At 27.1% G+C, this 24,708-nt stretch overlaps 1 protein-coding gene across 1 annotated transcript in view; it reads left to right on the top strand.

Annotated features, from left to right (window-relative positions):
- The first annotated feature begins 823 nt into the window (after window positions 1–823).
- Window positions 824–24,708, top strand: part of tst (superkiller complex helicase subunit twister) — a 37,073-nt gene continuing 13,188 nt past the window's right edge. The window contains exons 1-18 of the mRNA XM_043050844.3: window positions 824–1,084; window positions 1,290–1,397; window positions 2,787–2,896; window positions 3,843–3,960; window positions 5,085–5,271; window positions 6,245–6,438; window positions 6,921–6,977; window positions 9,055–9,189; window positions 10,819–10,964; window positions 15,196–15,342; window positions 16,497–16,581; window positions 17,654–17,760; window positions 19,369–19,515; window positions 19,616–19,712; window positions 20,248–20,460; window positions 21,638–21,748; window positions 22,479–22,709; window positions 23,590–23,865. Of these exons, the coding sequence (XP_042906778.2) occupies window positions 1,290–1,397; window positions 2,787–2,896; window positions 3,843–3,960; window positions 5,085–5,271; window positions 6,245–6,438; window positions 6,921–6,977; window positions 9,055–9,189; window positions 10,819–10,964; window positions 15,196–15,342; window positions 16,497–16,581; window positions 17,654–17,760; window positions 19,369–19,515; window positions 19,616–19,712; window positions 20,248–20,460; window positions 21,638–21,748; window positions 22,479–22,709; window positions 23,590–23,865 (2,469 nt within the window). The 5' untranslated portion in view covers window positions 824–1,084. The remainder of the gene's footprint in view (window positions 1,085–1,289; window positions 1,398–2,786; window positions 2,897–3,842; window positions 3,961–5,084; window positions 5,272–6,244; window positions 6,439–6,920; window positions 6,978–9,054; window positions 9,190–10,818; window positions 10,965–15,195; window positions 15,343–16,496; window positions 16,582–17,653; window positions 17,761–19,368; window positions 19,516–19,615; window positions 19,713–20,247; window positions 20,461–21,637; window positions 21,749–22,478; window positions 22,710–23,589; window positions 23,866–24,708) is intronic.

Raw genomic sequence — 24,708 nt, 5'->3', positions numbered from 1 at the left:
TTCGTGGTCTTACTGTAACGCGAATGCGGGTAAGTTCAATAAAAAGTCTTTTATAAAGACAAATTTCCCCCGATACTTGATTTAAGAGTTCCCTTGTCTTCTGGATTGGGTTCAAAATTACAAGTCTGTGGAGTTTAAGATTAGTCGTCGTAAACTCAAAATTTGGATCGGTTGTTCAACAACGGTTATAGAATATATAAAGCTATATAGCTTTACGTGGTCAACTATCCATAAATAACTAAAACATATATTCACTTAAACTCACCAGAATTACTTAGTATCATTAGTATCTTATAAAATACAATAGATTTGAGTTTAGAAATTATATTTTCTAATCGAAAGAAAGAGCAGGTCAAGAACTCGAGATTTTTGTTGTTATATGTTGTTATGTATTGTTGTTGTATAGATTGAATACGCCATCCGCGAGAAACTGATCAGTTTCTCTTGCGATTTGCGATCGAAATTTGCTATTGCTGGAGAGAGCCGAACTCTTTACGTAGGGAAGCACTTCGCATGCTTCTATCATTAGCTTGTGGAGAGTCATGGGAGAAGGAAGTATGGCAGTTTCTCTTTTGATTTTTAAAAACTAGACTAAAAACTTTTATGTTATGAAACTATATGAATCCGAAAACTACAATTCATTGAACATAGCTCTAAAAGAAAGCGGCGGGGAAGTTTTAAAAAAAGTTTGCGGCAATTAAACATGAAAAATGTTAAAAATAGGTAAAATATTGTTGCACATTCCTAAACAAGAGGGGGAAAGGGTAAGGCCAAGACATGGAACCGGTCTACTCCCCAGATGGCGTATCGATTTTTTACTTCCAGTGTGAATAGCTGTTTGGTTGGGGTTTTTTTTTGGATCATAAATGATCTACGTTAGTTTCATATAAACTTCAAACCTGATTTAATCAATCAATCATTTATTGCTGAACTGAAACTCGAAAAAAGAAAACACTGGGAGAGTGTGTTAGTGTAAACAAAGAATTACTAACCGGTGTGACACGTCAGTCAAATTCGTGTGTTAAAGACTACAAAAATTTACTTTTGTTATTTTATGTCTTATTAGTGGTGTTATTTATTAAAGGTAATAGTTTTATTGAAATCATTACAATTAGATAAATAATCATACAGTGTTTGTCATTTTCAAAGTCTTACTTTTTTCCTACCTTTGAGTACTTTTTTTTTAAAAAAAAATTTACTTTTGAAGGTCGAATGATATCTATTTTTAATGTATTTCATGATTTTTATAACTAAGTTTTTTTTTTTATTTGTCTATCTAACTTTTACAGATGGAATCAGAATTTAAAATCCCAACAGACCTAGAACTATTACCCTTAGGTGATAATGGGGAAATGGAAATCGTCCCCGCCTCTCATAAAAATCGTTTGGGAACATCCGTAAGTAACATTCTTGGTTACATATTTTAAAATATTCCCAATATTTTTTCTCCGCAATTTAGCAGAATTTTTTGTGTATATATCTGTCAAGGTTGATAAAATTTAAATTATGTGATGAAAGTGACTAGAAAGATTTAAACTTCCATTGGCATCGGGTAAAATAATTTTCCATTTAATGGATGATATCACTAAAGAAGTAAACATTAGCCATGAACATCAAGGGACACTTAAACTTAAAAAAATATGTATTGGTCATATTAAAAAATTGTTTACTGGGCAGTGACATTTAACAACAATATAGGGCATTCTGAGTAGTGACACTTCACCTTAAGAAAAATTCAATGTAGGCAGTGGCATTTAACTTTAGAAAAACATAAGTTTATAGTATACCAGACAGTGGCACTTAACCGTAAACATAAGTGTAGAGTATACCAGGCAGTGGCACTTAACCTTAGACATGCCTGTAGAGTATACCAATCAAATGTATGCCCAGCATTGTCACTTAACTTTCAAAAAAGCTTAGTGGTTAAGGCATTGAAATGTCATTGTGAAGAACTGAGGTTTGAACCCCAGTATCGACTTAAAGAACACCCAGCTTGTCTTGGATGTGCAGGCAGTATATACACAGTGCTGTTCACATTGCCACTATCTTTCGATTGGTAACAAAATTTTAAAGCTGTAACCTCCATGATTCTGGCACACAATGGGCTGTTAACTTTAAGTTATAAATCTTTAATACTTTAGTTATAATGTTAAGTAGCATTAAGGATTAATATATTTTATCAGAGTTTTGATAGAGGTAATTTTAAAGGAAGCTAGTTTAAATAGAAGTTCTTAATTTACGCTGCAATAGAGTTGCTCAGTGGGCTATTTGGCAACAGTTTCAGAAACATCTCTGAGCATGATGCAAAGACATATAATTAAAATAAAAAAACACTTTTTTTTTAAAAAAAATTCTGACAAAAAGCATGATTTATGAAAAACCTTGATATCTATTTTAAGTAAGCATAGCAAATATCATTTTTTTAATTATCAGAACCCCATAATCCCTCTATACTAAAAATAATTGGACATCCCTAATGACTTTTGAATTGTATCTGTACCATTGTATCTTGCATTTTTGTAAATTGTATCTTGTACATATCTGTAGTATTTGTCTCATTGTAAAATATTGACAAGTTATGCTGAATTTCCTGAGCCTTGTACTAACACCCAACTCTAGTTTTTTATTTTATCTTATTACTAATGCTCATTTATTAAAACTTGCTAATCTGATATTTTAAATAAGCTTTTTAGTGAATTATTTGAAATGGTTTTTTGTTTTGGAACTTTAAATTGCATAAATATTAAAAAAAATTCCTTTATATTTGATATTGATAATGTTTTCAGAGATTACCTTGTGGTTTGCCGCCAGTTTTACCTACTGTGAAAGAGAAACTTGAATCTTTCCTCCAAAATATAGAAGAATTACCAATTCTTCACTTAGATGCAGTGCAAAAGTGAGTATCTTTTTATGGTTTTCTTTTCGAAATTTATTTCATTTTTTTATTTGTCTAAATATTGTTAAAATAGATATAGTTGAACACAAACATTAATGAAATGTTCAAATGTTTAGCTTTTTTAGAACTTTGATTTTTTTTATTAATGTAAGTCTCATTTTTATGAAACTTTTAAACAAAATCGATGTGTCAAGTAATTTCAATTACTTTGAATTAATAGTTGAAATAACAATTAGAGTTGAGAGATTTCATTAAGACTTTTTTTATATTTGAAATTTGATTTTTTAGGCAGTGATTTAAACAAGTTAATTTTTATTTTTTAATCTCTTATAATTTAATCATATTAAAAATCCACTTAAAATATTTTATTTAAATATGTCAAGTGTTTTTAAAAAATTATGATGGTTAATGAAATATTACAAATTTTTTGTGAAAGAATGATTTAATAACTACCATAATTTTTTTCTCAATTAAAATTATTTTACAAAAAACAGAATAAACATCTGAATTAACAAGTTTTTGAGAATATGGTTTATTTTTCTTTTTAATGCCCCAAGGTTTTTTTTGTTAATTAACAAGTGGTAAAGGTTATATTTTTTCAATTTGACCTAATGTAATTGTTTTGCTTGAATGTTAACATTAGTTCCAAGTGAATTGAATTTTATTTTATTTTTCGAGCATTTTCGCCAGTCATCATGTTTATTTTTTAAGGGGGAGGGAGTGGTTGTCTGCAAAATTAACTGGTTAAGACAAGATACAAGTCTTGATTACTTGACAAAATAAACAAACAAACAAAGATAGAATGTTTTTATTTCCTATGTAGTTTTCTTTTTTAAAAAATTTATAGATCTTAATTGCTTGCTTGTTGTTTTAAAACTTGTTTGTCTTGATACTTAATTAAGTAAGCTATGTATGTATGATAATATTCTTTGTATTTTATGTTTAGATTGATACCAAGAGAGCCTGATATTGCATCACTTTATTCTATTGACTTATGTCCTCTGCAGACAACACTAAATGTCAAAAGAGATATGATGACAGGAAAATTATTAGGTTTTAATGAAGTAAGAAAAATACTACACTTTTTAAAGTCTTTATTACTAACCCTTTTAGAAAAATATTGAATGCAAATTCTGAGCCTGACCTGATATATTTTAATGCAAATTCGATGCATTTCTTAAACAAATTTCAAAACGCTATTTTTATTTTAAATCTTTCATATTTTTACTTTAAAATTTGTGCTGTTATTTTTGAAAGTTGAATATCATTCTCATTTCATCTCTCTCTTTTTTTTTCTTAACAAGGATTTTTGTAAAATTAGTATTTTAATGAATTAAAAATATTGGCTGTTAGGAAACTCATACGTAAATCAAAGTTTTTATTTATCCAGATTAACTTTTTTTAGAGTTGTACTGAAATGAAAAAGATTGGTTCAATTAGAGTAATGTTCTTAACACTATAATGTGATGAAATATCAAAATGCAACACAGATTTTAAAAATAACAAAACAGGAAAGAATTCTTTTATTTCCAAATGGTCTTATTCTATTTAAAATAATGGCAATGCATTTTAAAATTTTAATTTGGAAACTAGAATAAAGTTATCTCTTTTAGTTCTCTCACTAAAGTGTGTTATTTCCTTTATTTTAAATCTCATGTTAATTTAAATTTCATATTCTTTTTTTTCATATTTTTATTTTAAAATATATTAAATGTATTCTAAAACTTTTATTTAGAGATTTGAATAAGAGATTTGTTTCAATTATCTCATAAAATATATGTTATTTCCTTTATTCCAGATCTTCAATTCATATTTTTACTATTTATTCCTATTTTTACTATATTATGTATTTTAAAATTTTTTTTAGAAATTAAAATATGGAATTTATTTTATTTATTTCATTAAACTATACTTTTTTTTATTCATGAATGCACTTTAAAATGCATGAAATGTATTTTAAAAACTTTATTTAAAAGTTTTATTCAAACATTTTATTTAAAAATTAGAATATGGGATTGCTTTTAGTTATCTCATTACAATATACTATTTTGTTTAATCTATTTAAATATTTCCTTCGTATTTTTACTCCAAAATATATTAAATGTATTTTTAAAAAATTATTTAGAAATTAAAATATGTGATTTTTTTTGTTATCTAATTAAAACATATTATTTTTTATTATATAAAGGATGTGAAAGATATGTTTGAAGGCACGCACAAAACTTCCACCTCTCTGCATCGTGCACCTGGCCCACCTGACGCAGGTGTGAAAGGGTGTATGAGTAGTTTCCCATTTTGGCCTGGTGGAATGGACGAACCATCATTTACTGACCTGCTGAAAAAAGAAACCATAGATACATCACTTTTTGATGGAGGTGCGAATTTATCTAATCTAGTGGTTTTTCTACGTTATGTATATATTTTCAAACATCATCATATAGTTCACAGCTAGAAAATTCTTGTGTGTTGTTGTAATCAGAATATTAAAGTAGCCTTTTTCCGTATATGTGTTAATGCTTCTTATAATTTAATTGCTGTATTATCCTAACAGCGTCTTTTGCAAAGAAAATTAACAAGGCCATAGTTTAAGTGCTTTACACTTTCAGCAAAACTATAAGTTTCTGAGCCCATAATAGCTCAGTTGCCCTCCCAGTTTCAGATCGATGGGTACCAGCTTGTCTGAGGAGTAAAGGCGGTTGGTGCGCAATGCTGAACACATTGCTATCATCATGCCTTGGTCATGAAATTGTGGAGTCTTAACCCCCATTACCTTTTTAGTCCACAATAGATTGCTGTGGAAATGCTTTTTTTTACTTTACTTGTAATTATTAAGAAATATACTATCTCGGCATAGAAAATTATCTGGGTTTTTGAATGGATAACTAATTTAAATATTTTGAAAATTCGAAAACTTTTTTAAAAAAATCATCAATTTGGCAAGATTTTTTCATCTAGATGATAATTTTCAATTTTTATAAATATTTATGAGCATATAGCATTGAAGTAATATTTTAAATATAAAAAAAATTAGGTAACAAATGCTTTTCCGTTTCACAAAACTGTGCCTTCTCTTTATATTGGCGTTTTACATCATTTTCAGCATTTACTTAGAGAGTGCAGTCTAAAAATAGGTTTGAGTTGCTCAAACAGTCATAAATAATAGCTACTATGAAAATAGCACATTATTCGCAAAGGAATGTTATTTCGTGTGACGATCATTGTACTTTGAAAAGCATCTGGAATGAATTGCGTACACAGAGCAGCACAATTTTTTATAATTTTCAATGAGAACATTCTGAAAGTGTTTTATTGAATACAGTAATTGAAAAGTTCTTTATTGTCCTCTAGAGTTGTTGGACACTCCCCCTGGTTTTCCGAGTGGAATGAAGTTTGAGAGAAAGACGCCAGATGAGGTAGACTACATTCGCCCTCAACCTCAAAAAATATACTTGTCTGATGTGTTTGCAATGGAAGATACCATCCATTTGGACATTATTGGAGATTCAGAAGTTATAGCGGAAGATGATGTTGATTTAGAAAAAGTAAGTATGCCGTGATTAATCGCACAAATTCAACTTGTTTACCATTGATTTCTTTTTCATACTTTTCTGATTTCTTTTTAAACTGTGTTGAAATGCAGATCCATGCTGAAAAAGTAGAGTTTCAGTGTTTGCAACCTACTAATGTGATAGCTTTGTTTTAAAAAATTCATTTTAACATTATTTTGAGGATCAAGTTAAATATATTTTTCTTTTCAGTGAAAATAATTATTTGCCTAAATGCAATTTTCTTCGCCAAATTTGCGATTTTATCACTTTTGGTGAGGTGGGGAATACTTAGCGCAGGCCCTGATTTTAAAACAATTATATATTTTTTAAAGTTTTGTTAAGAATAAATAATAAATTGGCAAATTATTTCCAAAAGTCGGTGTCCATGCTAGTTATTGTTAGCATTCTTTTGATGCATACATCAATGGATCATTCAACTTTTTTCCTTAAATAATACCATTACATTGTCTTTACAGGCTCAAAATGAACCAACTGAGCAGTCTTCAGATGCTGAAGATTCTTTTTCAAAAATAGTGAGTAATTTTGTATTTTATATTGTATGTTATTTGTTATATTCTTTTCCTGGACTTTGGCAAAACATTTGGGGGTACAGAGAGTGCAATTTTGGACTTTTGTCTTGCTCTCTCGATAGAAAAGGTTTTGCTTTTATGACTTCCAGAGCTGGTACCCCCTGAAGATGTCAGCTTTGGTTGTCATACTTATCCAATTTTTTCATATTTTCACTGTCTCATTTGCTTCAATTCCTTTTAGATTCACTACTGCTAAGCGCATTTTTCCATTGGAAGTATTATTATTTTTAATTGCTTTAAAATTTTGAATTCTTTACTTAATATTTAGAAAAAACAAGTATCTCAAATAAACAAACCAGTTTTCACCTTTTGAAGATAAAAAATTTTTATAATATGAAATTAAATGTAAACTTAAACAAAAAAACATAATTGTTTATTTGTTTAAAATAGCATTATTGTCCATAATCGGAACATTTGTTTTTATATACATAATTACCGCAAGCATTAAGCTCCTTATTTTGATTAATTTGTTGATTACGGCCTCCTTGAATAGCCTATATAGTTCAAAATTATGTCCTCTCCATAAGCCATCCACATTTATAAAACTGAAAATTTTTCTCAGGATCTTTCTCTCAAAAAACAGCAAGCAGTTCTGCTTGTGATTTAGTTAAAGATCATGTTTTGGACAGTAATGAGTTCAGCAAGTTTAAAATTAAGAAGCAATCTTTAAGCAAAACCTTTAAAATATTATTTAATGGCCCGAAAAAACTATCATATGATCAAATAGATAAAATTATCACAATATTTGAAAATTTTGCAAATTGCAGGATAGCCATGAAGAAATTTTTTAAACCATTTCCTACCTACATGAGGACCATTTTATATCATTTATGATCATATGTTGGGAAATGATTTGTATATCATTAAATTTTAACTGTAAATAAGTATTATAACTGTTAATGCAATCAAGATAATTATCGTAAAGTAATGTAAATTTATTAATTGTTAGTATATAAATGTATTATTTGTAAACAGTAAGTGTCATGTTAAAATAGTATTGATAATAAAAAGTTGCAAATTAGTATCCTAATAATTTATTTTTTTTATTAAGGAAAATAGTTTCTTCAAGATTAATGTTTCCTTTTTTTTTCTTCATACAATTTATTTAAAATAAGTGTTTTAAAGTTGAAGTATATTCCTTACTAAATGTTCAATCTTACTTAGAGCTGAAAGAGTTTTATTTTAATTCAAAATTAAACCCTTTCAGCTCCAAGAATTTTAAAAAATTTTAACCCTATATACTTTCTTTAAATCAAAGTTTTTAACTTGAATTTATTTTAATAACTAGATTGTATTTTTTTAATTAAATTCTATGAACAAATTTTTTAATGTTAAAATTTATGTTTAAATGAACTTTTGTATCCCATTGTTTTTAATTTCAATAAATTTGAATTTTTTTTTTCAGAAAAATTAATTTCTGATTTTCTAATTCTGTTTATTTTTCTAAGTAATTAGTTTTGCCATTTCTAATTTTAAGCTTTTAAAGGTATTTAATTAAGTTAAAGAAAAGCTAAAAAATTTCGAGATAGTGAGTTTTCGAGGTAAGAAGTTTAGAACTATTGTAATATGTTCTAAAAAGTAGAAAAATATATTCTAAAATATTACTCAAAAATTTTGAATCATGAAGCATAAGAATAACTACTATAAAATATGTATGTAATGATAGTTAACTATAAGTCTAAATACAACAATGATAATTTTATTTTTAAATGTAAGATGAAAAAAAATTATGCATTTAATAGAAAAGATTTAGTGTGCAATAATTTTACATTGTGATTTTTCCAAAAAAATAATTTCCCTTTCAAGAAAAAATCGGCACAACAAGGTTTTTCGAAAAAACTTTCTAACATAAGAATTCAAATTAACATTAGGTGAATATATAATTCAAAGGGGAAAAATATTTTTTTTGACAGAATAAGGTTTTTGAGATATCTAGAGTATTGAAATCTTGATTTTAAAATGTTTTTGTTCGCGAAAAAAAAAATTATATATTTTTACACTTGGTTTAAAATGGTTGTAGATGTCTTTACCTGTTTTGAAAATTTCTGAAGCAGAACTTAAAAAACCACCAGTTGTATATGAATGGGCTGTCATCGATGATGTCAGGAAACCTGTGGCTGATTTTCATGAACGAATTCCAAAAATGGCTTTTAAAGTTAGTATTCTCTTTATTATATTTGTGCAAACTAATTTATTCTTCTTTCTCTCTTATCTTTCTTATTTTTGAAACATTTTTATTATTTATTAAACAAAACTTTATGCATTGCTATTCTACTGACTGTTTTTTAATGTCTGTCCTTAGTGTATATTTTTGGAATCCTTCTTTAAAATGTAGTCAAAAAAATTTATACATAGGAGGATTAAAGGTTCCAAATTATTACTATGGTTAGGAAAAAACAGAAACGTTACCCATACCTTAATTATCAATAGGGGCCTTTCAAATATTACAATTTTCAAATATTACCTGTTTTGGGCACATTTGGAAATCACAAGCCGCCTCCCCTGCTTATGTCAAAGAGTCATAACGCCTCCTCGTTTATGCCTTAACTTTTACTGTATTTTAGTTGTAGGATAAAACTCAAATAAAAGATGTAACATATTTATGCTTTAATTCATTTTTGCAAAATTTTGAGTAAAATATATTTTTAGAAATCTTTTATGTTTTCCTATTGAAATCAAAAAGAAATTTTTTTTCCAATATTTTTGTATCCTTAAATTCAACTTTTATTCCAAATTTCAGAATTTTCTGGGTATGATTTTTTTATCATATATTTTAGTTAGTTTTTAAGAAAATGTTTAATATAAAAAGATTTTTATTTAATACCTTGCTCATACCCCCTCCCCTTCTCATGTCAGCAAAAATAAGCAAATCATAAACTCTATCCTCACAGTAGGGGCTTACATTATGTTTGAATTGCCCTTTACTGTGGAAGTTAAAACAAAAACCTGTTTGTTTTTTTTTTGAAGAAACAAGAGATGCTAATAAGATTCTTCTGCGTTTCATCAGGCAATCAAACTGGTTTTGATGTTTTTAAATCTTTTTTCCTTAGTTAGTGATGCAAAGATTTTGTTTGTATTTTGGTTTTTATCACAATTAAGTATGAATTTGCAATCTCTAATGTGTATATATTTTTTTAATTTTGTGTCTCATGAGGATTTTTTAATTATAAATTTATTTAAAGGAGTAATTATAAATTTATTTATTTAATCCTCACAGTAGCTGTTTACATTATATTTGAATCGCCCTTTACTGTGCAAGTTAAAACTAAAACCTGTTTGTTTTTTGAAGAAACAAGAGATGCTAATAAGATTCTTCTGCATTTCATCAGGCAATCAAACTGGTTTTGATGTTTTTAAATCTTTTTTCCTTAGTTAGTGATGCAAAGATTTTGTTTGTATTTTGGTTTTTATCTCGATTAAGTATGAATTTGCAATCTCTAATGTGTTCTTTAATTAATTTCTTTAATTTTGTGTTTCATAAGGATTTTTTAATTATAAATTTATTTATTTAATTATATTTATTAATAAAGTGATTGTCTGAGTATATTGCAGTACCCTTAAGTGACTTAATTTAAAACTAAGATATGAATTAAAGTTAAAGAAATATTTTAGCACATTAACTATTTTTAATTTATAGTTTTAACACTTTTGTTGCACATATGCATCAATATATACATATGTTATGAATTGATTAACTTATTAAAATGTCTCAGATTAATTATAAAATTATTCGTTTGTTTATAAGGATGGAAAGCTAATTTTAAACAACTTTTAATCTTTTTAGTGGGAATTTGAATTGGATCCTTTCCAACAAAAAGCTGTGTTGCATTTAGAGAAAAAAGAGAGTGTCTTCGTTGCAGCTCATACATCTGCTGGCAAAACAGTTGTAGCGGAGTATGCTATTGCCTTAGCTCAGAAGCATGTTACAAGGTATATATATATATATTTTAATAACAGGAACTTTTTTTAACTTTTTACCAACACTGTGACATTTACATAACCATTCCTTTTCACCTTTTTGTGAGAGTGAATTTCCAAGTACTCTCTAAACGAATTTTATTTTTTCTTATGGATCATTCTACAGAAAACCCATCAAACTATTGTTATATTGCTTTTTTTTCTAATTAAGTTTCTTAAATTAAACATGGCTTAAAAATGTGCTCACAGAAGATAATATATCTCTTCTGAGTAATGTCACAAACCTCATATTGTATAATTTCATGTGTTTTATTTTATTTCATAACCGTCATTAAACAGCCAACCTAATTTGACTGCAATGCTAAACTCCGTAGCCTTGTGATTTTCAACACAATTCAATTGTTACTCCTGGATCAAGTATTGTTAGAAATTTAGTTTGTGGAGGACTTTTTGATTAAACTAACCTGCATTTGCATAACATGGAGAGGAAAACCACGAAAATCTCCCACAGCTAACCTGGCAGCAAGGAGGCTCTAACCCGTAATCCGTCTACGGAACTTAGCTCAACTTTAACACGCCGTCTTGTTTATGAAAGATCAGCTGGCACGGAGATCATCAGTCCTGTGTATCTGTAATCGTCTTCTTCTCGAGTTGCAATTATAAATTATCCAGTTTCATAAATTGCACTGGGGAGCAATTTCTTGTTCTCTTTTGCATGAGAATTTTAAACGGATTTTTGACATTTTCTTGTTGCTGATTTCAGTTTATCTTAATTGCTGATTTCAATTTCTGTATACAGGCTACAGTTTTTATGCAATTTAATAATATATTTCAAACCAGGACTGTTTAAAATTCACACAAGTGAATACTAAGCTTCCCCACTTTTCTGCTATGTAGGGAGTGCTAGGAAGAAGGTTGTAATGCATTTCAATTAATGATGCAATATGTTAAGATCGTATGTTTTTTTGTCTTAAGTGTTATTTTCAAAGATGCAGAGAACTGTATATATATATATATATATATATATATATATATATATATATATATATATATATTTATATCTATTTATTTATATATATATATATATATATATATATATATATATATATATATATATTTATATCTATTTATATATATATATATATATATATATATATATATATATATATATATATATATATATATATTTATATCTATTTATATATATATATATATATATATATATATATATATATATATGTAATACAAAAATTAAATACTTTTGTATTAATAAAAGCATTAAAACTTCATTCCTTTTTATTAAATATCTTTAGTAAAGGATAAGGGTAGAAATTCTATTTTGGGACTTCAAGGCTAAAAACATGCCAATGAATAATAATTAGATTAATACTTCAAAAGAGAAGTTATTTTAAGATCTTTCACTTCCATATAAGGAAAGATTAAACGATTTGCTTTGAGTAATAAATAAATTGATGAAGCGTAAGAATACAGAAAAAGCATATGACTGGGACCTCTTCACACTGTTTAATCATCCTATAAAATGCAGAGCGCTAATTTTGGCGTGGCTTTTTGTTGATTATCATGCCTAATAAAAATCCGTCAGCTTAGACGGGATATGTGTCCCCCCTCTCCCGCTTTGGAGAGGGGTTAAACTGCTATTTCACCATCGCAACTTAATAAAAGAAGATTATGCACAACTGGACTCTTCAATCATGCTTTTCTCAATACTGATTTACTAAAAAATCATTAGAAGTCGACAGGATACGAACCTGTGCGGGGAAACCCCAATGTACCCGTTTAAAATGTAAAATTAATGAAAAACCTACTAAAACTCCCTGGCCTGTTTTGTTAAAAGATATAGTTAATACTTATAACTTAACTCCCCATTCTGTAACAAAATTTCCACCTGCATACCTGATGCATGGTAGACTCCCCTACGAAAATCCCTTAAATGAAAAAGTCTATCCACCTGTTGAAGAAGCTAAAAAAATAGCAATTCAAAGAACTAGAGAATATCATGAAAGAAATAAAATTTATTATGATTCTAGATTTTTAGATATAGATTTTAAAAATGATGAATTAGTTCTGTTTGAAGAATTTACTTATCCTAATACGAGGAAGTTGTCACCTCCTTTTAGTGGACCGTATAAAATTCTTCAAAAAATTTCAGAAGTTAATTATAAAATAAATAAAAAGAATAATTTGAGTAAACAAAATTTTGAAATAGTACATGTTTCAAAGCTTAGGAAATATCACAACCCACAAATGTTAAAATTAAATCATGAATAGTCACCAACAGAAAATTTTTACTTTCTTCAAGGGAAGAAGTAATCCCTATTTTTTTGAGAGATCCGAATCGCGTTTTGTGGAGATGTTTACCTCAGCATCAGTTAGGAGTGAGGGCGAAGTTACATGAACTTTTTTTTTCTCAACACAGTGAGAAAAAACTTACTAAACTATTTTTGTTTTATCCAGTCTGGATCTCTCAATTACACAGTGCTTCATGAAATTCTGTTTTCTTCCATTTTAACGGGGAATACAGAATTTCATCAAGTAAAAAACCCCATTAATCATACAGAATCTTAAATTCTGATTAAATGACAATTGTTGTTCAGGTCGTTTTACATAAAAATTTTGTATATTTTTGTGTGAAAATTGTTGAAAAGTTATTTTAGAATAGTTATATAAAATGTTTAAATTTTTCTTTCTGTTTAATTCACTAAATAGATAAATTGTATTATTATGTTTTTATTGTTGCTGTAAATAATTTTTTTCACATAGTGGAAAAAGGTTATTTATAGTAGGAAAGAGGACAGTCATATCAACATTAAGTTTATGTATTCATAGTATTCTAAAGTTTTTTTTGGGCTTACCAAAATTTTTTTTGGGGGGGATGTAATACAAAAATTAAATACTTTTGTATTAATAAAAGCATTAAAACTTCATTCCTTTTTATTAAATATCTTTAGTAAAGGATAAGGGTAGAAATTCTATTTTGGGACTTCAAGGCTAAAAACATGCCAATGAATAATAATTAGATTAATACTTCAAAAGAGAAGTTATTTTAAGATCTTTCACTTCCATATAAGGAAAGATTAAACGATTTGCTTTGAGTAATAAATAAATTGATGAAGCGTAAGAATACAGAAAAAGCATATGACTGGGACCTCTTCACACTGTTTAATCATCCTATAAAATGCAGAGCGCTAATTTTGGCGTGGCTTTTTGTTGATTATCATGCCTAATAAAAATCCGTCAGCTTAGACGGGATATGTGTCCCCCCTCTCCCGCTTTGGAGAGGGGTTAAACTGCTATTTCACCATCGCAACTTAATAAAAGAAGATTATGCACAACTGGACTCTTCAATCATGCTTTTCTCAATACTGATTTACTAAAAAATCATTAGATATATATATATATATATATATATATATATATATATATATATTTATATCTATTTATATATGTATATATATATATATATATATATATATATATATATATATATATATATATATATATATATATATATATATATTTATATCTATTTATATATGTATATATATATATATGTATGTATATAAATTCATATGTGGTTTATAAACTTGTAAATTCAGACTAAAAATAAACTAAACTAAAAATATATCGGGAAAAAAAATTTCATTTTCAGAACAAAACTAATTTCAAATTTGAAATCCCTACACCTGAATTATGTAAGATCAAATAGCTTAGATAAAGGCAACAAACCATTTGTTCCCCAGAGTTATTTTTTGATTCATAAATTCTAAAATTTAGTTTATTTAAGTTCTAAAGTTAATTAAAAGATAATACAAATGAATTTAATGTAACATTTGTATTAATTTCTTAGTTCATAAACATTCTCTAAAGAATTAATAAGATGTCTTCATAAATGATGGTGTTACATAATTTCAGGGTTTTGTACAAATATGTTTGTTAAAAATTTATTCCTTAATTGTTCCATATTAATTCAAAATTTAATTTTAACTAAAATACCTTTAATTCTAATCGTATACAGAGAAATGAAAATATGTAACTTGAAATTAACATTTACTCAGCAATAACATTAATAATTCCCAAGAAATTGGTCAAAATTTTAATAGTTAGAGTATAAGTCAAACATTTCAACTACTGATTTCATACCTCTAATTGAAAATATTGTTAGGTGAACTTATTAATATAAGGTCTTGAAGTCTTAATATAACACTAATTATTTTTTTTCCAGAGTTATTTACACTTCTCCGATCAAAGCTCTGTCCAATCAGAAGTACAGAGATTTTAAAGAAAAGTTTGGTGATGTTGGGTTAATAACTGGAGATGTTCAGATCAACCCAACTGCATTTTGCCTCATCATGACAACTGAAATTTTAAGGTAACTATGAAATTAACAATTTTATGCTTATGATTTTATTTTCATTTTTTTAATTTAATTTTTTAACTTCTGATTTCTATTTTTTTAATGTGCATATTATGAAATATGTATTAAAATGACCATTCAGTTTTTGTTTAGCTCTTAATCGTGCAAATAATATTCTATTTTATAAAGTTGAAATTAAAAAAAATCATAAAATCTTGTTTCATTATTTAGATATTTCTTTAAGTTATATTCTGTCCCTCATGACACTATAAAGCCAAATTATGGAAATCTGTTCTTATTTTTTATTATTAACTTTTTATTATTAATTTTTTTAACCTTTTTTTAAATTATTTACTTTTATTATTAAGTATTAATTTGTTTTTGAATTAATTGCGTTTAGTGCCCCCCAAAGATTATGTCAGCATAATCAAGAATAGCTAAATTTTGCCAAAAAATTTTAGAATTTTTTACTGTAAGTTGGTTGAGATCTTTATTAAAATTTGAAGGTTTAATCAAATTGAAGTGGAATTAAAGAAAATCTAGTTTTTTAAAGATGCTTTTGGATTTTTTTTATTTCAGTAAGCAGTTTATACAGTTGTTTTAACAAAAATTTCATTGTTTGTAAACAATGTATGTTGCATCGAAAAATTGTAGTTTGTACGAACTTATATTTAAAATTTTATTACAAATTTTATTTATCTGTTAGAATTAAAATAGACTTATAAATGATATTGAGAAAAAAAACAGAAAAATAGCAATTTTATAAAAAACTGATTTGAAATTTAAAAAATATACATTATGTAATGAAAAAAAGAAATTTTTATTAAAAAAATCGCATTAGATGTGGAGACTACCGTATGAGTTCTTATTAAATTCTAATTTTTTTTTTAAAAAAATAATTAAGTTATCTTAACTTTGTATTACTTTTGATCTTAAACATTTTTAAAAGTAATTCTCATATTTTGTGGTGTTTTTCTTTCTGACTTCCAGATTTTTGTAAAATAGTATTTTATCTAATAAATCTTTATTTTCCCTCATGCAAAATATTATATAATATTTTAAAAAATTCTTATTGATTTGTTTCAATGAGGATTTTTTTCTTGTGTAATTGCTGTCAGTTTGCTATTAACATACTTAAATACATAAAAATTAATTGAAATTGTTTCCAGATCAATGCTATATCATGGTTCTGATGTTGTTCGTGAATTAGAATGGGTTATTTTTGATGAAGTGCACTATATTAATGATTCTGAGGTTAGATATTCAATTATTTTTTAGTTCTTGATTAAATTATTTTTTCTCTAATTATTATTTTGACTATGCTTTTTTGTATTGAATTTGTATTTTACTCTTTCACAAGTATTAAGTAAATAATCCTGGAACTGCCCATTCTAAGTGCAATGTGATCATAGAGGTTAAGATTACTTAATTTAGCAACAAATAATATAATTCTGGTAAATATCTAACTTAGTAATTATTTTATAAACTAACTGGTCTCTTACTACTCCAACTTATTATTGTATTTTCTACATATTCTGATGATTGCTTGCTGTATGATTAATGTGACTAAATTAATAAATTACATTTTATTTCTTCTTCTTTTTAAATTAAGCAAAGAACAATCTATTCTTATATAATTTTTTTGTCATTCTATTGACCTATGCACTATTGTGTTTAATACATTGTTAAGATAAAATAAAATAAATGATTTTGTTTTAGAGGTAACACTGTATTTAAAACAGGCAGTGATCTTTAATTTTGTTAAAATATTCTTTAAAAAGATAATTAATTTATTTCTGTTATTCACGGTTAACTTCAATTAAAATTGCTTGAAATATTAAATTTTTAAAAAATTTTCTCAAAACAAATTCAAGACTGTTTGAAAATACTATCTGCTATAATTATCTGCTTAAAAATTAAGCATATTTTTTTAGAAATAAAACTTCAAACAAAACCATCAGCTTGATAAAAAGCTCACGAGAGATTAATAATCAGATTTTATTTTCAGCAACTTGCCTATATATAAGCAATTAACAACCAAGTCTGATTACAAGACTGTTATGAGAGTACTTAACTTTTTACGTTGCTTTTACATTTTTTTCTGCATGTCCATTACCTTTATGGCAGATATCTTGCTGTCATGTTGTCAGATATCTTGTTACCCTTTTGGTTGTTAATGTCGATTGTGAAAGTTCCTAACTTTTTACATTATTTCTACATTTTTTACTTCATTGTTAAAATAATATTATTCGATATTTGTAAAAAAAAAAACTAAGAAATTTTGGATCAATAATTTGTTTTGAAAAATGTATTTATTTTATTTCAGCGAGGTGTTGTTTGGGAAGAAGTATTCATTATGCTTCCTGATCATGTCAACTTGATTATGCTTAGTGCAACTGTTCCCAATACAGCAGAGTTTGCAGACTGGCTGGGGTTAGTAACAATTCATTTTTAACTCTAACCTTCAAAGAACAACTAACGACTTTGTCTGACCCCTTCTTCTTGTCTTTTTAATATCCATTCCATTTAAAATATGTGACAAATAATCTCTTACAATTTTTTTAGCGCTAGATATTAAATACTTGTTTTAGTAATAGCATGTTACATTCTAACAATTATTCAATTTGAGCATTAAATCAGAAAATTATAAATTGGTTTTCATTTGACAACTTTAAATTCTAACTTTCGTTGACAATAAGACAAAAATATTTAAATAATTTATTATCTTGTGAGAAGCGGAGAATCTTACTAGGGATTCCTTAATATTGTGGTTTATGGGGGGAAAAAAGAAAAAAAAATCAGGCATCTCTTTTGGGCACCCCTGTGTCACCAAATTGGAGAAAAATTTAATTTCAAATCAAATAAAAAATTCGATGTCACTAAATTGCTTTTAAGAGACAAGTTTCCAGTAAGTCTTTGGAGGACATTTTAACATCTAATTTTCCTAGAAATCTCCTAAGGCTAAATTTTTTTGATTGTTGATAAGACAATACCAACTGACACATTTATTTATTTTAAACTTGCTGGCTGTGCAGATTTTATTTTGTGCAAGGAATGTGTTATTATGTACCTCATTTTGGTTTGCTTTTCAGGCACAACCCTGGAGATACTTCCTATCTGTTTTAGACTTTAAAAAGTAAAACCTCAGTTATGTTTTTATTTTGTACAAAGCTTGAAATTAATTTTTTTAAAGTAAATAGACGCAGCGTGAAAATGTTCATAACACTTGATTCCTTTTTTTAAATTTCTCTTTTAAAAATTGTTGTTATTTTTAAAGAATAAATTGCAGGTTAAATTACTTGAGAGTTTCATCATTATCAAAAACAAAAAAAATTCATAATGTGTCCATTTGCCTAAATCACTTAGCACATCTTTTTAATTAAGTTTCTGAAAAAGTCAACAGTTTTTTTACAAGGCTGTCGTGGGTCCCATAAATTTGTATAGTGGTATTAAATTGACATAAGCTTACAAACAAAATTTATCTGCAGCATTAAATAGTCAAAAGGCACATTTTCAGCTGTATTCATTTTCTTAAACAGTATATCGAGCCTTGTCCAGCTTATCGAGGAAATGCTGAAAGACAAGATAAAATAGGACATATTCTAAATAATTCAGTATGTTATTGAGATTACACTAATGCATTGATTAAAATTCAAATAAAAACAATTATAATGTAACAATTTGATAAAAAATAACTTTTTCCTTAAAATCTTTCTTCACAAGTAGTTATAGACTGAATTTATTGATTGTGTTGAAGTATTTTGAAAGAGAAAAACTTGTTGTCAAATGTAAGGTATACTTCAGTTACGTATCACAAGCATAATATTATTACCAATTTCTCAATCGGTTACTCTTTCCAATAATTTTTTAAAAAAATTCATGTTTAAATTTCATAACATTACATATTTTTTAATAAAGAAAATACATTGATTTTTTTTCTGTGTTATGTTAGTGGGTTGTAGCAGCACCTTATATTACTGATGCATGTAAAGCAATGAGAAAATGTATTTATTAAAAAAATATTCTTTTCCGTTAATTCAGTGGTATCAAGAAGAGAAAAATCTTTGTCATCAGTACCCTTAAACGTCCTGTTCCTTTAGTTCATCACCTGTACACTGGTAGTGTAGGAAAAGCAGAAAATGAAATCTTCTCAATTGTTGATTCTACTGGGAAATTTTTGACTGATAAGTAAGATTATCAACAGTTTAGTTGTCTTTTCTATATTTTATTGAGAGTCTAAATAGCCAAATTTGAATATTTTTCACGATAACAAATATGTGCTATACAGGTATATGGAGGCTTTGAAAGCCAAAAAGGAGAAGGAATCCAAATCAAAATCAAGTACAGGACCAAAGGGGCCTAAATATAACATATCTCCAGCTCAGGTATAATCTAACTTTTGCAGTTTTTCTTTATTTTTTTTAATGAAAACTCTAATGAGATTAATCATGTTTACTTGGATAAAAGTTTTTCTTTTTGTTTTAGCGTAACTGTAAATGTAATTTGATTTTTTACTCAATAATCAAAACACTATTCTGTAATCGAATTAGCAGAGAATAAGTAAATTGTTTTATGTAATATTTTTTAAGGCATTAAATTTATTTTGGTTAATTTTAATTTTTTTATAGTTGTATAGCATGAAAAAAATACTTACTTAGAATAAGTTAGTCAAGTGATTTTCCTAGTTTCTCTGTTGTCCAATTTTAATTTTCCTTCAGAAATTGCAATGATTTAGGACTGTTTTTCTTTTTCTTATATATAGCACCTTAGTGATAGTAGTTGCTAAAAAGATTTTAAATATATTCTTTTGAGATTTTAATCAAATCTTAAAGCAACAGGTATGAGTTAAATTTATTTAACAAATATGTTAGACTTCTAAAAATTTTTGTTGAATATTTTTTTTCCTTATATTTTATTTAGGAGAAAAATGTTTACATGGGTCTTCTCGGTCATCTACAAAAGAATGACCTGCTTCCGGCCGTCTGTTTCACATTTTCCAGAAAGAAGTGCAACTCTCATGCTGAGATGCTCCAAAGCAAAGATCTAACTACACAGAAAGAGAAAGACAAAATCAATAAGTTTTTTCGTGACAGCATTTCAAAGCTCAAAGAGGAGGACCAAAATCTACCACAGGTAATTATAGGCTTTGAGATACTTTGGCTCAGTTGTTAAATGCACTGAGCTGCTATTAAGAAAGATTAGGGTTGGTTATTCAGTGGCGACTTGATGCCCATCTATCTTCAGGTGGATGAATAAGAACTTGTCTGGGTAGAAGAGACAGAATTATGACCAATGCTGACCACATAGCCACAACCATGCTGTTGACCACGAAATTGCAGAGCCTTAATTTCCATAACATGCAATAGACTGTTGCAGGAATGCTTTCTTTTAATAATTGAGTTTATTGGAATTCTGTTTTCTGTTAAACTACATTTAACTGCTACCAGATTTGGTACCATTGAAATATTCATATGGTTGGATCCTTGATGAAATATTATTAACTGAAAGATGTTATTTTGCTAATAGCATATTGAATTAATGACTGCAACTAATGATGAAATTTTACCATTGCACGTGTGTATTTGCTTTAGAAATGCAAATATTTAAAATATAATTTACTTATTTGTAAAATAAAATTTGTTAAAATTTTAGATATTTTTTTTTATTTACAAGATAAAATCAATCACATTTTTAAAGGTTATGTTGTCAAAAATAAATGATTTAATAAAACAATTGTTGCTCCACAAGGAATTAAATCCCATGACTGACTACAGTTAAAGAGCTTAGGAAAAAGTGACTTTTTAAAACACTCATAATTTTGGGTTTAATAATATTATTATAGTCAGATATAAATCTATAATGTTTGGGAAAATCCATGATCAATAAAGCTTAGAGGGGGGAAAAAGCTAGTGAGCTATAAATATAACTTATTTTAGCTAAGTCTTCAAAAATTAGTAAAATGTTTAATTAACAGCCTTCTGCTGTTGCCTTATGTCTTTTTGTTGTTTATTGTGATGGGCTTTAATTACAAAAAATTGTTACAATTGTAATGCATTATATACTAGTTAATATTAATTGCATAAAAATCTATTACTTATGGTCTTGGTTACAGATCATCATAATTTATTGTGACCTACTGTTTGTGAAATTCACACATAATTGTGATTATAAATTATGATATGATTCTTGATTTCATCTAATCTTGATTTCATCTAATCTTGATTAAATACTATCCCTCATCTTCAATTTTATAAACTGTTTCAAAAACATTTTTTTTTTAATTTTTTAAAACTGCTGATTTCAATTTCAGGTGAGGTCTATGGGTATGCAACTAGAGCGAGGAGTTGGCATTCATCACAGTGGAATTCTACCAATTTTAAAAGAAGTCGTAGAAATGCTATTTCAAAAAGGATTGTTAAAAGTAACTCATTTCGCTTTGTTATCAAAAATTTATTAATTAATTTTATAAGGTGTTCTAAAGGCTTTTCCAAACAAAATCCAAACACTTATAAGATGATACTCAAAAATTTTCTGAAGTTACATCAAAAATACTGAAACCCTCTCATTGAAAACAGAAAATTACTCACCTATTTTCTAAACTGCTATCGTGTACAAGCTCAAGTATTTTGTTTAAAGTTTTTTCTTTAAAAATCCGATTTTCTCAATATTTTTCTTACTTGGCGTAAAAGATTCTAATAAACCACATAAGTTGAAACTTGGTGATCAGTTTGACTATAGCATGCCGCTTAAATTCAAACTAGCACTTGATTATTAGTAAATATTTTATATATTTTTTATCATAATAATTTTTTTAGAAAACGAAAAAAGGAAGGTTTTTTTTTATTTAAATAATAATTTTCATATTTCGATTTTTTAGCTAACATAGCTTTGGAAAGTGCATGTTTGGCTAGCTATTAAAAGTTGTCTTGAGTCATTAGCATGATTTGTATGACTTCTAACATGCATGCTTTACGTCCAGTTACCCAGAATTCAAATTAATAAAGTTTGAATTTATAAAGTTATTAAATTTATAAAGTGCTATAATTATAACTAGATACAATGTCTATGCCACCCCATGCTCTCACATTTTTTATATTGCTATAGTTTTTTTAATTAGATAAATTCTAATTATCTGTAATATTGTTTCAAAGGTGTTATTTGCCACGGAAACATTTGCCATGGGAGTTAACATGCCTGCAAGAACTGTGGTTTTTGATTCAATTAGAAAACACGATGGATTCAATTTCCGTGATCTGGAATCTTCTGAATACATCCAGATGGCCGGACGTGCTGGACGCAGAGGCCTAGATGACACTGGAACTGTTATAGTTCTTTGCAAAGCTGATGTCCCTGAGTCTAGTTCGCTTCATACTATGATGCTTGCAAGTTCTTTAATTTGTATCTATTTTTTAAACATTAATCCTGTTGCAGTTTTTCATAAGTGTTATACCTAATTTTTAATCTTCTTAAACTTATCTTCAGTTTTCTTTTCAATTTGTTTTAAATGTTTTTCAAGTCTGACCTTTTTCTTTTTTTTTTTTTAATGAGTATCTAGTGAACTTGGAGTGTAAAGGTTCCCTAACTTCCTTTTGTTAAAGATGTATCAGAAGGTATTCAAAGGTCATTGAAAAGTTTAACAAGATTATAACAAAAATCTCAAAACTTAGCAGAATAAATTTAATAGCATGTTGCAACAAGTGAACCCTATTTTTATCTAATCTGATGATTCAAGTAGGATTAAAATGAAAAAAAAAATTTTTTTTTGTATAAATTCAAAAGTATCTGAAAACTCATAACACTCCTTCCTTTGTAACAAAATGATTTTTTTCCAAAAATAGCGAAAGCATCTTTCAAAATGGTAAAAATTGTTTTATGCATTATTATATGTAGCCAAGTAAATGCAACGATCATTTTCAATTTTAATTAATTTAATGAAAATTTCTCTGTTTTCATTAGTAACATAGTAAACGACACTTTTTTTCGCTCTCCACTAAATAAAGAATTATCAAATAAAATTATTTTGCTTTCATTAAAATCATGTGTTTGTTTTCCTGCTCGGTCCGACTGCCAACATTTATATATATATATATATATATATATATATATATATATATATATATATATATATATATATATATATATATAATGTATTATAATGTTCAAAAATACTTTTGCATGGAACATAAAAACATTTTAGTTACCGTGTTAGTACAATATGTAAATAATAAATATTTTTATTTTGAATTGTTTTTTATTTAACAGGGAAAACCAGCAAAACTCAAATCACAATTTAAGTTGACTTACACCATGATTCTGAACTTGCTGAAAATAAAAACTTTTCGTGTGGAAGATGTAATTAAACGTTCCTTTGGTGAGTCAGACAATGAGAAGCAGCGTAAGTTATACAAAGAAATGTTGAATGAAGCTAGGAATAAACTTCTGACAACTAAAAAAACTGATTGTTCGGTGTGCAACATTGACCTGTCCGAATACATTTTAGCAATCAGACAACTCAAACCAATGAAGCAAGAAATCATGGTTAGCATATTGCATTATTTTGAATGATAAATTTTTGCATTAAACTAGACAACTTTTTAAATTTTTATCTTATTATTTCAATTTTGTATTAGCTCTCTGTTAAATTTACTTTCATTTTATTAATTTGTTAAAGAATCAGATAATTTTATAAACAAGCTGTTGAATCTTTTGAAGGATATGTAAAATTCAAAAATTGAGTTATATAAAAGTACTCGCAAATTAAATGTTAAATTAAGTACCGTTGAGATGCACAACCATTTTTGGAGAAGGGCCACAGAAAAAAATTGATTTCAAAGACAACTTTCACCCTATTTTAATAAACCTGTCTGGTTTGCAGTTACCTTGATATTTTTGATTTTCTTGATTAAAAAATATTTTGTCATTATTTGTACTGATCTACTGATTTTTTGCCTTTTGCCCGATATTTCTCATTTTTGTGTGTGTTTAGAACATCCTATTTTCTTAGAATACAAAAGTGAATAAAATGAAAAATGTAATTATTTAGAGTTTGGTGCGACCTCTTTTTATCAATACTGCTTCTAAAAAGCACAAAATTAGGGACCATCCACAAATGTTATACACAGTTCAGTATAATCTTCTTTGTTGTGAATTCGTTGATTTGAACTTTTAGGTGGCTGGGGATTAATTTTTTTTTAATTCAGTCATTTTAAGAAAAAGAAACTCAGTTCACAATTTTACATTATTAAATTTCTATGGTGATTAGTTAATGGGACATAGGCCCTGGGCTTGTTTATTATTTTTAGGAAATGTGTCTAGTCTTGTCTTAGTGGACCTTCGAATTTGTGTCCCACATGTGTTTTTCAAGGTTTACTTAAAAGGTTT

This window comes from Parasteatoda tepidariorum, chromosome 4 (assembly GCF_982258835.1).
Source record: "Parasteatoda tepidariorum strain Cologne lab strain chromosome 4, Ptep-v5.0, whole genome shotgun sequence".
Lineage (NCBI taxonomy): Eukaryota > Metazoa > Arthropoda > Arachnida > Araneae > Theridiidae > Parasteatoda > Parasteatoda tepidariorum.
The sequence above is the reverse complement of the archived record's forward strand: the minus strand, read 5'-3'. Positions and strand labels throughout refer to the sequence as shown.